Genomic DNA, 12,508 nt, shown 5'->3' on the forward strand with positions numbered 1-12,508 from the left:
TTACGACGGATAGTTTCATCTCGCTCGACGCTTGTCGCCGTCGTATAAAAATTAATCCTTTATCCGCTCGTTATTACGCTGTATACGCGCGCGTAACGCGGCTTTTGCCTCTCTAACGTCGTCGCTTCTCGGAAAAGAGCGGCGTCGGCTACTTATGTTTTCGAATAGTCCGTATTTAAATTACGAGTGCACGGGATGACTCAAAGCCGCTGCAACGCGGAATAGAATTTCGCTGACTGGCGACACGTTATCCAGCCGCATAGTGATTCATTTGAAACAAGCTCGATGTATCTAGCGCAGCGAGCCCGGAGACGTCTCAATCGCACAGAGGGCCCGAAATTTATAATTGCAACGTATAGTGGCTGGGAAAGAGGAGAAAAGGAGCGAGCGCGCGTCCCAATCAGGCGATATTTACAACTAAACTACCTCGCGATTCGTCAATTAAAAGCGCCCCGGCTGAGCTCCGGGGAGCGAAAAATAATTTGTACGAAAATAAGCCCGGCGCGCAATTCTCCGGCTCTCTTTCTTCGCTGTGCATCGCATGCGGCAAGGGGCTCGCACACACACGCGCGCGCGCAGCATCCGCACGGTCGCAGCCCACGGGTAATTACAAGGGATGCTCCGACTCTCTCTCTCTCTCTCTCTCTCTTTCTCTCTAGCGTCGGCGCATAGCAGGACACGGCGCGAGAGAGAGAGAGAGAGAAACGAGCGACCACCGCGGGTGCAGAGACCGGCCGAGCGAGCTCGCGGTGGCGGGGCGAGGCGCGCTCGCTCTCTCTCTCTCTCTCTCTCTCTCTCTCTCTTTCTCGCGGTATAGAGGGGGAATGCGCGGCTATATAACGAAGGTCCCGAGGCCGAAGGGCCACAGTCGACTCGACGTTTTCGAGGGTTGCGCATCGCATGCTGCCTTCGCTCTCTCTCGTATAGGATTTCATTCGACTCGCTTCAGTGAGTGCTCGCATACACACATACAGCTGCAGCTGCCTGCCTTCCTCTCTTTTTCTGTGCGCGTGTGTTTTCACTACGACGTCGACGGCGACGAGGACGAGGAAGAGAAGTGCGCGTTGGTCCAACAGTGTGCCGAGTGTGTATAGCGCATAGCGTACACACGTCGAGGAGCATAGGATAATACAATCGGAGCGAAGATGCTGCGGATACTGGCGCTGGTGCTGGCGGTGTGCGCGGCCTCGGCCGCGAGTTTCGACCTTGGGCCGATCGTGAGAATCGCCCAGTGCAGGTCCCAGTGCCTCAAGAGGCACAGCGTCGACGGCTCCTGCGAGTGGCTGAGACACGGCGAGACCGGCTGCAATGAAGTGAGTGCATCTACCCTCTTCTCTTCTCTTCTCCTATATTCTTCCTCTCCTCCTCATCCTTGCTTCTCTCTCTGCCGCGTATTTCCTTTTACAGCGGCGCTCGCTCGCGTGACGCTTTTTGAATGAGTCGTTATGCTCGCGGTGAATATTTTTTTCTCTCTCTCCCTCTCCGTGACTTTCTCGGTAACGCTGAATCCCGCCGTTTGACTGACACGGCCGCTCAGCGCAGCGGTGATCGTGAATTTTCGAAAAAGCGCGGCGCTTTCGAATCGGTATCGCCGCCACAAATCATCGAGTGCGTCTGGATAAGCGGTGCGCTTTCCTTTTTTTTCAATCAATATTCATAGCCTCTCGCGTTGCGCCTCGAGTAAGAGAGAAAATAACACGGCCATAAAGATCGGAGAGGGTCTGCGGTGGAGGAGCGATAATCGCGAATTCGGAAAAGCAAAAATCGCCGCTAATAGCTCGGTGATCTAGCGCCGCGGGAAGACCGAGGACGACGGTTCGTTAGCTGCGTGAACGAGCTATTCCATCGCGCTCCGTAGGTATGGTATACCAGAGGCCCGGAGTCGTCCCCGAAAGAGAGAAAAAAAAGATTTATGATCCGGGCCCCTGCTAGACTAGAGTCTCCTCCGGCATCGAAGCGGCGCTGAAGAGAAAAAAGAAGAAGGGAGACGCGCCGAAACTCTCCCGAGACTTTGTAATTAAAGGCCCCGACCGCGTGGTTGCCTTTCCGAAAGAGAAAGACAGACCGTCATTACGGCTGAGAGAGAGAGAGAGAGAGAGAGAGAGAGAGAGAGAGAGAGAGAGTTGTGTGGAGTTGCGCAACTCCGGGAATGAGTTAGGCCGGAGCGAAGCGCGAGCCTCTTAATCGTCGTAGGTGACAAAAGTTTGCGCGGCTGATTTATTCGGCCGCTCTGATGCTAATTCCGGACATTTTATTTCGGGCCGGGCACGCGCTCGATGGGGGAGAATTATCGCGCGCCTGCACTCGGAAAAAAGTGAAAACACGAGTAGGAGATAGCACACGCGACGTCGTACAATAGTAATATCAAAGGGCGCTGTGTGTACGTACGTCCGATTTTCGGCAAGAAAAGAGAGAGAAGTCGGCGGGCGTACCATTAATCACGAGCAACTCGCGCGCTTGTAACAAATCGCTCAATCAACGTCGCCGCGATAATGTCCAGATTGTTCGATAACCACGTGCGCGCACTCGTTTATTCACCCCTGCTCCGAGCGGGCTCGCGCTCGAGAGACGAAATCATTCTGACTCTCTCTCAGCTGTGTGTATACGCGATACATGCACATTCATAATGCGCCTCTGTACACACGCGAGCACTTGCGCGGATCGTTACCCGACACTCTCTCTCTCTCTTTCTCTCTCTCTTTCTCTCTCTCTCTCTCTCTCTCTCTCTCTCTCTCTCTCTCTCTCTCTCTCTCTCTCTCTAGTCGGCTGCGAGATTCGTGTAAATCCCCGGCGATAAGCAACTCGAGTCGCCGGGACGCGCGGGGAGTGAATTTTCCCCGAAACACGTTTTTGTCCCAATCCGAGTGTCGGGCTTATTAATGTACTCGCGCGTCCGATCTCTGGAAATCGGAGAGAGAGAGAGAGAGAGAGAGAGAGAGAGAGAGAGAGAGAGAGAGAGAGAGAGAGAGAGAGAGCGAGGGCGACGACGGCGATAAATCTCCCTCTTCCTGTACCGCCACCGCTGCAGCGAGCGAGAGAGAGAGAGAGAGAGTGACGAGGGGGGCCCGCCGAGCTGCGCTCCCATGTGCGCGATAACGCCGCCGCCACTCGCCAACTATATCACTCGCAATTACACTGCATTAAAGCGCAGCGCGGCAGGCCTATCTCTCGAGCGACGACCTTTTTTTCTCAACGCGCCTCGTTATGCTCCGCACTGCAGCGGATGGGGGTTGTGTAATGCTTCTTTTTTCCCCGTATATAATGTAACTCTGGGGCATTGCGTTTGCCTCTTGCGATAACTGCTGGGGATTGCCGTATGCTCCGGTGAAAAATGTAGCTATAGATTCGTATCGCCGAATACGCGTTAACGGGCGCGCAAAAAATCGCTCCGCTATCCAGCAGCTGAAACAATGCGAGCTGGTCCATTCGTCTCAATTAACAAATTTCAAAGCCGGGAGACCGAAGAACGGGAGAATTCGAAATCTGACAAAAGCTCCGAAATCCAAATATCCGCACAAAACGCGGCTGCGTGTCCTTTCGTTCCAGAGCAGTACACGCAAAAGGAGCGAGAATATACGCACGTAACAGTAGCAGAGCGGCGCACATGGCGTGCAGCGGAGAAAGAGAGCGAGAGCATAATAAAGGGCCGAATAAAGGGCCGGAGAGCCTCGCCCAAGGAAGCTCCCGCTCTCGCTCTCCCCCTCGGGCTCTCCCGTCCTGGCAGATGGGGATCTCGCGATTAAGGCGAGAGCAAGAGAGAGACGGGGCGAGGGCGTTGCTCATTTGGCCTAGGCGCGCTCGCAGTTATATATTTTAGCACGCGCTCTCCATTAAATTCCGGGAAATCGATTGGTTCTCTGTCTCTCTCTCTCTCTCTCTCTCTCTCTCTCACTCTCTCAATGTCCCCTGGGCATTCCTTTATTTCACTCGCGCGCGCTCGGGGCTGCATCGCTGACATTATGCAGGCGCGCACGTGAAATCGACACAATGAGCGACGATGATCTATTCAAATTTATGCTCCGAACTTTCGACTGCCGGCGTTCTACGAACGTTACCCGTATAATTCCGAGGGCCCACATTTATATGACACGCAGACGCGCGTTTTTCGGGCCGGAATCGCCGCTGATGGATCATACTCCGCGTTCAGGCGCGGTAATACCCTCGGAATGAAAAAAATAAATAAAGAAAGCCCGTTAATCGGCCGCGAAATTTGTCGTCCCCCGAGCAGCAGCCACCCAGAGCTGGACTTTAAATCCCGCGCGTGCGCGGGGCGTATAGAGGTACTCGCGCGCGTAATGAGGATCTCCGTGGCTCTCGCGCACGCGAGAAAGAAAAGGGAGGAGAGCGAGATTCACGAGCGTAATTATTTGCTGATCACGCCCTCCCTCCCTCTCTCGGTCGCGCAAGCGTCGTTAATCCGATGCTATCGCGCGCCCCCGCCGCTATGCAGCAGCGCGCGAGCTTCTTGCATGCGAGCCTAGCGCACCATCGATAACCGAATATCGCAGCTCGTAAATCAGCCGATTCTCCGTCTGCTTTCTTTCTTTCTCTCTATTTTTCTCGCCCCTTTCTCTCCGTGCGCCCCTCCTTTGTCTCTCACTTTGGCCTCCGAAGCAGTTTTTTCTGTTCAACGATCGTTTTCGATTCGGTATTTCGCGCGCTTCGAAATCGAAGCTTTCTCTTCTTGTTATTCCAACGAGAGAGAGAGAGAGAGAGAGAGAGAGAGAGAGAGAGAGAGAGAGAGTGAAAGAGAGAGCGACATGCTCGAAATCAAGGCAGCGAGATTTAATTGCCAAAACGCTTTTTGTGCGCGCAGCGCCGCAAAAAAGAGCGCGCATTCATCATCCATGCATACGGCTTTTTTTCGCGTTCCTCTCTTTATTCACCGCGCGCTCTCGTATTTGTTTCTCCCTCTCTCTCTCTCTCTCGAGCGCGTTTTTTGCCGAAGGCAGCATACACACACAGAGAGCTCTGCGCGCTCCGAATTAGTTTTGATGGGGGGGCAAAAAGAATTTAAATGCCGGTTCGCTTTCGCGTGTATGATAGTCCGCGATGGCTATTAATTATAATTCTCTCGGCGGCCAATTTTCTAATTAGACTCCATTAAAAGCGCTCTTTTCGTTTCGCGCGCTGTACAGACTTATACGCCCCTCATGTGTGTGTGTGTGTATGCAGCGAGAGAGCTGTTTTTGAAACGATAAATTCACGTGTCGCTGGAACGAACACGTGCTGTTTTTTTCGGTCCGCCTGTTGTTCTTTCCGTTCGCTCGAAAAATCACGCGCCGCGTTTCCTATTTCAACGATCAAACCGCTTTTCCGCTCGCGCGCGGAGCAAAGTAAACTTTTCGGGGAACGTGAAAAAACGACGACGTTGCGACGACGATTTTCTGTACTTCTTTCCGCTCTCGGCTATGAAAATAAGCGCGTTAATGGCATCCGCTGCGCTGTTGCAAGCGCATGCCGCGAGTAATGGATTTTTTTCTTCTCCGGTGAAGCTTCGTCGCGCTCCGCTTGAACTTTACTCGATTTACACGAAACGATCGGCCGTTTGGTTTTATCGCTGCTCTCGCGTCGACTGTTTTAAACCGTAGGATTTTTCCGGCCGACGTTTTTCTGATTTCGAGGTCCGCTTTTGTATGTACTGCACGCGGGAAAGAGTAAACAAATTCAGCTCGATCGCGCCGTAAAACTCGCAACCCGAAAACACTGCGCGAGCCGGAGTAAACGAAGAGAAAAAGTGAAATTACACACAAGCGCCCGGCGATTCCCAGCGCGCACAACCGGTCTCTCTTTCTCTCCCTTGAACGTTTAATAAATAATTGAGACAACAGCCTTCCGTCGATTGAGAAAACTTCTGCGGTCTCGCAAAAACACAGGGGGCATATTATAAGACGGCGATAATCACGAATTTTTCCCGTGCAAAGCATAATAGAATAATAGCGCCGCTCGATCGCGGTGTTTATACAACGCTTTCCCCCTTTTCTCGATAATCGAGCAATCTGTCGCCGACGAGAGGCGGAAAAATCGCGCTCAAATTTCACGAATCGAGAGTACACGCCGGAAAGAGAGAGATCGTTCTAATTGAATCAGCCTCCGCGCGGAGAGGTGCGCGGGCGAATCACCGACAATTAAGAGCATTTAGGCGAAATTCGGGCGGAGCGCGCGCACCGGTTTAACGACGCTCTTTCTCTCTTTTCTCTCTCTCTCTCTCTCTCTCTCTCTCTCTCGGAATCCGAGTGCGTACAAGGGAAAAAAGGCAAAAAGTTCGAGGGCCTTGGAGGGAGCAGCCGCTGTTATAATTGCGGTAAATCAAGTATGTTAAGAGCGATCGCGTTCGGCGATTTATGAATTTATTAAAAGGCCTCCGTGCGCCGAGAGAGAGAGAGAGAGAGAGAGAGAAAGGAGTTGCGAGAGAAAGAAAGAGAGGGAAGGAGACGTGAGTTTGATCCTGCAGCAGCAGCAGCGGAAAGTCTGAGTAGCGTTCCTTCGGATACGTCATTAACGTTGCCCCCGTGGCATTTCTACGAAGCTGACTGAGTGGGCTTCCCTCGAAAATAAAAGAGCGCGAGACGCGAGCGAGAGAGAGAAAAAGAAAGAACGAACGAACCACGAGGAAATCACGAAACAGGCTCCCTCTCTTCTTGCTTCTTCTTCTTCGCTCTCGGCTCTCTCTCTCTCTCTCTCTCTCTCTCTCTCTCTCTCTCTCTCTCTCTCTCTCTCTCTCTCTCTCTCTCTCTCTCTTGTACTCGCGGGTACCCCAATAAATATGAAAACAACAACGAAGAGAGAAAGGAGAGAAGGATTGGAATTAACCTCCAACCTGTTTCGGGCATAACAGAGCCTCTCTCTCTCTCTCATTCTCTCTCAGATTTTTTAGTCCTCCCCCTCTCACTTTCTCTCGAAAATTTCTTTCTCTCCGCACAGCGTCTCACTTAGCACTATACTCTGCGATTCACATTTCATATCATCAGCCTCAATCCGTAGACGAGCCGATTAGACGCGAAAGCGCTCTCGAATCGCTCCTTTTTTTGCAAACCCCGACGAGCTTTATTTACATAATCGAACACAGCGCCGTTCGTCATTCGGTCCCGCGATAAAAGCAACAGCGAAGACGCATCAGCTTGTGTATTATAAGTTCTCCTCCCTTTTCTCGTTCCCTGTTCCCGTTCCTTTGTTGGTCCTTTTCTACACACGCAGACTACAGCAGCAGCAAGGTTTTTCTAAGGACCCCCGCTAAATTCGGCTCTCTTTGCTTTCAGTGTTGGCAGCACTGCGAGTCCCTGGAGAAACAGTGGGGCGGCGGCGGCAGCAACTGGAAGACGGCTACCACGCAGCAACAAGCGACCGGCAGCAGCCCGGCTAGCTGCGACGACTACGAGTACAAGCAGGTAAAAATATATGATTCACCTTCTACGTGTGTGTGTGTGTGAGCAAGCGAGCGAACTCGCTTGTTCGCTCAGCTTCTTTCTTTGCGCTATGCACAAAGGGGAATTGAATCTTCTACTGTGTGTGTGTGTATCTTTCTCGCGTTCCCGGAATCGGATCTGGCTTTTTGCGCTCGAGCATTTTCAAACAGACTTTTGCCCTGCTTGAGGGTTACGTTTCGACGATGTAATTGACGTGTCGTCGACGCAGCTCTCGTCGAATTAAACTCATCGAGTTATATCGAAACAGCCTGTACACGAAATTTCGAGCGTGCCGAAAGAATGTTAGTCTGCGAGCCGCGGAGCAGCTCCTAATTCCCGATGCAAAAATTCATCCGCATACAGACTCCGATGTACTGGTGCATCGTGAACGGCGTCATTAATTCCTCGCTCATAATCGCGCTCGTGCATTAAAATTAGGCATTAAAACGCCCGGCGATTTTTCTCCTCCCGACTACACAACACACGACTCGACTCTCGAGAAAGTCTCTCTTCCGCGAGATCGAGAGATTTATTTCGACCAATCGAGCAGAAAAATATGTTTAGATCCCGCGCGTGATTTACCGCTCACGCGTACACACAATTAATTCCGGAGCGCGATGAATATAATTAATTTCCGACGCGCGCGTGTAAAGTTCGGAGAAGCTCTAGAGCTAATCACGAGCCGCGAACGAGCAATCCTCGTGCATCAGGTGCCGCCGCCGCCGTTGCAATCCGATCGCGCCGCAGCGAAGCGCGCGCTCATCGATCCGACTGATGCGCTCTTTCCCTTGGGCTCTCTGCCTTCTCGAGTTACTGACCCTTTTTTTGGGCCCGCGCCGCGATCTCCGATCGTCCGGCAAATTCGCAGCCGAGCAGCGCGCATTCCTCTCTCTCTCTCTCTCTCTCTCTCTCTCTCTCTCTCTCTCGCTCTCTCTCTCTCTATCTCTCTCTCTCGCTCTCTCTCTCGCGCTCTCTCTCTCTCTCTCGATGCCGAGCGCGCGCGTATACTCTACACACTAATGCGTAATATATATACTAGGCTTAACGAATGGATATTCAAATGACGCGCCCCATTGCTTTCCGGAATCGCTTCGATTCATCACTCTCGACTCGCCGCTCGGAATTCAATTCGGATGAAATTTATCGAAAAGCGCGCGCATTATCGCTTCGGGGATCAATTTTCCAATATTTCCATCGAGAGACTCTCGAGGATGAAAAAACACGCACGTCGGCTCTCGTGCCCGCTCAAAAAATCGCCGGACCGCGAGAAAATTCCGGGCTCCCACGACGACGACTGCATAGTCTACAGGGCTCTCTGACATAAAGGCAGGCGGAGAATGAAAGACGAAGAAAGGAGAGGGAGAGGCGCGTCTCAATTCGGCGATCCATCTTGTGAAGCGCGCCCTTCGCCGGCGATGCAACAGGAGACGTTCTTCTCTTGCGTTCGTCAGAGAGAGAGAGAGAGAGAGAGAGAGAGAGAGAGAGAGAGAGAGAGAGAGAGAGAGAGAGAGAGACGGAGAAACTCGGCGGGGGCTACCTGCCGATTTTCACGGAACGCCGAACAGAAGCAGCGGCTCTGCTTAGGCTTGCGTTTTGAAGGCAGACACACAAAAAAGAAACGAGAGAGAACGAAACTCGGCTCTGTGGATGCAACGAGGCAGCAGACTCTTCTTTCTCGGGCGATATTGATCTCTTCCCCGAAGGCTCTGCCGGTGATTTTCCCGGTGTGCCGCTGTCGCGCTGCTGAGCACACAATGCCTCTTTGGGAAAATTTATCGCCGAAAGAGATCCCCCCGGCCAGCCGCGGTAAATAGGCGCTTTGTCGGGTAATTATGGCCGGCGAGGCGGACGGAATTCGTTCTCCGTGTCATGCGTTGCTCGATATTTCACGGCGTAATTCAGCGCGCGTCGCAAACGGTCACGGCAATTTTCCGTCGGATCATATTCCTATACGCTGTACCTACACTCCTCAGAATATTGATTCACCACCTACGTCGACGGGCTTTCCGTTCGCACGTGTTCCAGCAACGAAGCGCGCACACAATGCACGCACTCACGCAGCCCTCCGAAAATACACGGCCGTGCGTCTCTCTAACAAAAAGCGTCTCTCGTCGTCTCTCCTTATATTCTCCTCCTCGCAGCCCGGAGAGAACAGAGTCGTTGTTCTCTCCTCGTCCTGCTACTATACCTCTCGCGCGCGAGATAAGGATCTCCCTCTCAAATATTTAGAGGAGCGACTGCAGCCAGGTTAGAAATCGAGCGTAAGAGCGGAGCAGAATTTATGAAAAGAGAAGGGCCCCTCCGAGAGAGCTTTAAATCGTTATCGGTAGCCGCCCGAGAATTAAGAGCGAAAACGGATAAGCGCGCATCGGAATTTTCGGGCTCGTTAATTAGCGGCGGGGGGGGGGGGCAGAGGCGCACTTTACCCGGCCACTAAAATTACCCGACTGACACACTGCGAGAGCGAGAGGGAGATGAACGTATCTAAACGACCGGGTACTTCTCGAGGCGACACGGCTAATCATTTACTCGGGGGGCAGTCGGTGCTCGCCGTCGTAAAAAAGCCGGGAATGCGCTCTTTCGCGCCGGAACCGCTCAATTCACCTCGGCCGAGTGGACAAATTTTTAACGGGCCTCTCGATGGCTCCTCAACGATAGCGCGCGTATTTACGAGCAGCGACGCAACAACACACTAAATAACAAGTTGACTAACGTGAAAACGCTCTTTTCTGTCCACAGTGTCCATCCTGCAAGACGGCCTGCGAGTACCGGAAGGGCCAAGTGGTGGAGGAGTACCTGCCGTCGATGCTGCCGGCGCCGCAGCGCGCCCCGGTGAGGCTCGCGAAGAACGACGTGGCCGTGCTGATGCGCAAGCTGCATCAGCAGTGGAAGGTCTTCGACTACTACCCGGGAGTCAGGGCGCCCGCGTCTCTGCGCCAGGACGAGTGGATCGTCGCAGTGGTCGAGGACGGCGGCGTCACCCACTTCAGCTGGGAGGAGTGGACCCCGAGGCTCGACTCGCTCAAGGAGGGCCCGCTCTTCGAAGCGACCATCTCCTGGCGCGACGTCTCGAGCCAGCTGAAGCGGCAGCAGGTGATCGAGCAGAAGCGCTTCAACGACCGCGTGCGCCAGTTCTTCCTCGAGAAGTACGGCGAGAAGGTGCTCGAGTGGCGCAACCAGGACGAGGAGCAGGCCATCCCCGAGGAGGTCTTCCGGCGCTTCTTCTTCCGCAGGAAGGACCAGGAGCAGGAGCGCAGGCAGCAGCGCATCGACGAGCACAGCGAGCCCTCGACCGTCGACTCCGAGGCGGACGAGCGCCAGCAGAGCCAGGTGGCCAAGGAGTCCTTCGTCGTCTCCTGGGAGCCCGAGACCGGCGGCCTCATGGGCAACCAGGTCGCCGACTCCAACGTCGCCCAGATCAGCCTGCTGCCCGGCACCAAGTACCTCGTGAGGATCGCCTCGAACGAGGGCCCCGGCAGCTTCCCCATCGAGGTCGACACCAGGCCCAGCACGGCCGTGCGCGTGCACAGGATAAAAAAAAACTTGGACAACCTCTACCCCTGGGCCTTCCTTGCTGCCAGCATGTGCGCGGCCATCATTCTCTGCATCATCATCATTGTCAAGCTCTGCAGGCGGGGCAAGGAGATCGAGCCCGAGGAGGAGGTCTGATCTAAGCGCGGGATGCCTCAGCGCTGTGCTGCAGATGGAACGGAGATCGTCGACCTCTGACTGATACTCGAAGAGAAAGACCGGCGCAAAGCCGATACCGTGTACAGGCCGCGTGCGACGCGCGCGCGTAGTTTCTAAGATTAGGCCAGTATTTTAAAAACCGACGACGAAGTATGCATACGCTGTAAAGATGTATTGTACAATTTTTCATCGCCGCCGACCAGTTTGTATGACATCCATACTCGTGCGTCTCTGTAAAAAGTTGAATTATATATATATATATATATATATATATATATATATATATATATATATATATATACATATATATTTTTTATACGTCTAAATTATAGTGTAGCTAGCATTAGAAGCGTTGTATAGGACACGTGTTACAGTTTCACCAAAATGCCATAGCCGCGAAAGAGGCTCCGAGAGGTCGCTCGTCATCCTCCTCCGCGCACGATCTAGATGTACATAGCGCTGCGAGGAGTACCTTTTTAACGCTGTAATGCACACACGCCTGTCTCGACTCACGATCGAGTGTCGAAATCCGAGCGTACCTCTGCAGGGCCGATCGTTTCTACTTCACACACACACACATGAACGCACACCTCCTTCACACATGCGCATGTGACACACACACACCCACACACGAACGCACAGGCCCACCGCATCAGTTATAATAGTTTCGTAATAATCCAAGCATTTTTGTATGATATTTTTGTAATTAATATTATATTGACCGTGCGACTTGCTCAAGCTGCAACGAACAGACTGTACGAGAGTTCCTATTGGTAAGGAGAGCGCATGCAAGACGTCGACGATTGATCGATCGTCTCGCGCGCCAAACGATTGTATTTATTTGTAAATAGCGTCACACTCAACTGTAAATATACTTCTAGACGAATTAATAAAACTTATTATACGTGAATATCCGAACAACGTCTCTTACGAGTCTCTTCATTAGATTTCCCCTCGTCCATTCCCTGCCAAGACAGCTCTATTGGCTCGAGCGCGTTGATCGGTCGGAAATTAAACGTATCTCGAGCCGAGAGCCCATTACGAAAGCGGCGCGCAACGAAACAATTAAAAGCCGCGCGCAACAAGTGCAGCGCGCGTAGGCGTCGAAGAAAGGCCCTATTCACAAAAAGAAATTAAGTTTTCAAGAGCTGCGCCGCGAGGAGAAGCCAAAAAAAATAAATTACTTCGTCTCTTTATGAGAACCGCGGCGCATTGTACCTCGTACACACTATAAAACGTTAAATTCGGCGGTCGGCTCCGTGTCACGTTCCGAGACGGAAGCGCAAGAGCTTGTACTGCCGTGAGAAAAATTTATTAGACACCCCCTCGAAGGAGACCTGTACACTTGCACACCCCTTCACAGGACAGCTTCCTACGCGCTCTCGGACAGTTTTCCGAATTTCCACGGCCCT

At 52.7% G+C, this 12,508-nt stretch overlaps 1 protein-coding gene across 1 annotated transcript; it reads left to right on the plus strand.

Annotated features, from left to right (window-relative positions):
• Nucleotides 1-849: 849 nt before the first annotated feature.
• On the plus strand, nt 850-12,014 carry LOC100678941. The gene is made up of 3 exons (XM_003426794.5): nt 850-1,313; nt 7,260-7,388; nt 10,146-12,014. Exons 1-3 carry the CDS (start codon nt 1,146-1,148, stop codon nt 11,073-11,075), a joined length of 1,227 nt encoding a protein of 408 aa, XP_003426842.1. The 5' UTR covers nt 850-1,145; the 3' UTR covers nt 11,076-12,014.
• Nucleotides 12,015-12,508: the final 494 nt, after the last annotated feature.

This window comes from Nasonia vitripennis, chromosome 1 (genome assembly GCF_009193385.2).
Source record: "Nasonia vitripennis strain AsymCx chromosome 1, Nvit_psr_1.1, whole genome shotgun sequence".
Classification (NCBI taxonomy): domain Eukaryota; kingdom Metazoa; phylum Arthropoda; class Insecta; order Hymenoptera; family Pteromalidae; genus Nasonia; species Nasonia vitripennis.

Excerpts from the sequence above, each read along its gene's own strand:
- LOC100678941 (XM_003426794.5), top strand. The coding sequence starts at position 1,146 with ATGCTGCGGATACTGGCGCTGGTGCTGGCGGTGTGCGCGGCCTCGGCC. Across the intron at positions 1,314-7,259 it reads GCGAGACCGGCTGCAATGAA|TGTTGGCAGCACTGCGAGTC; the intron begins GTGAGTGCATCT and ends CTTTGCTTTCAG. Across the intron at positions 7,389-10,145 it reads ACGACTACGAGTACAAGCAG|TGTCCATCCTGCAAGACGGC; the intron begins GTAAAAATATAT and ends TTCTGTCCACAG.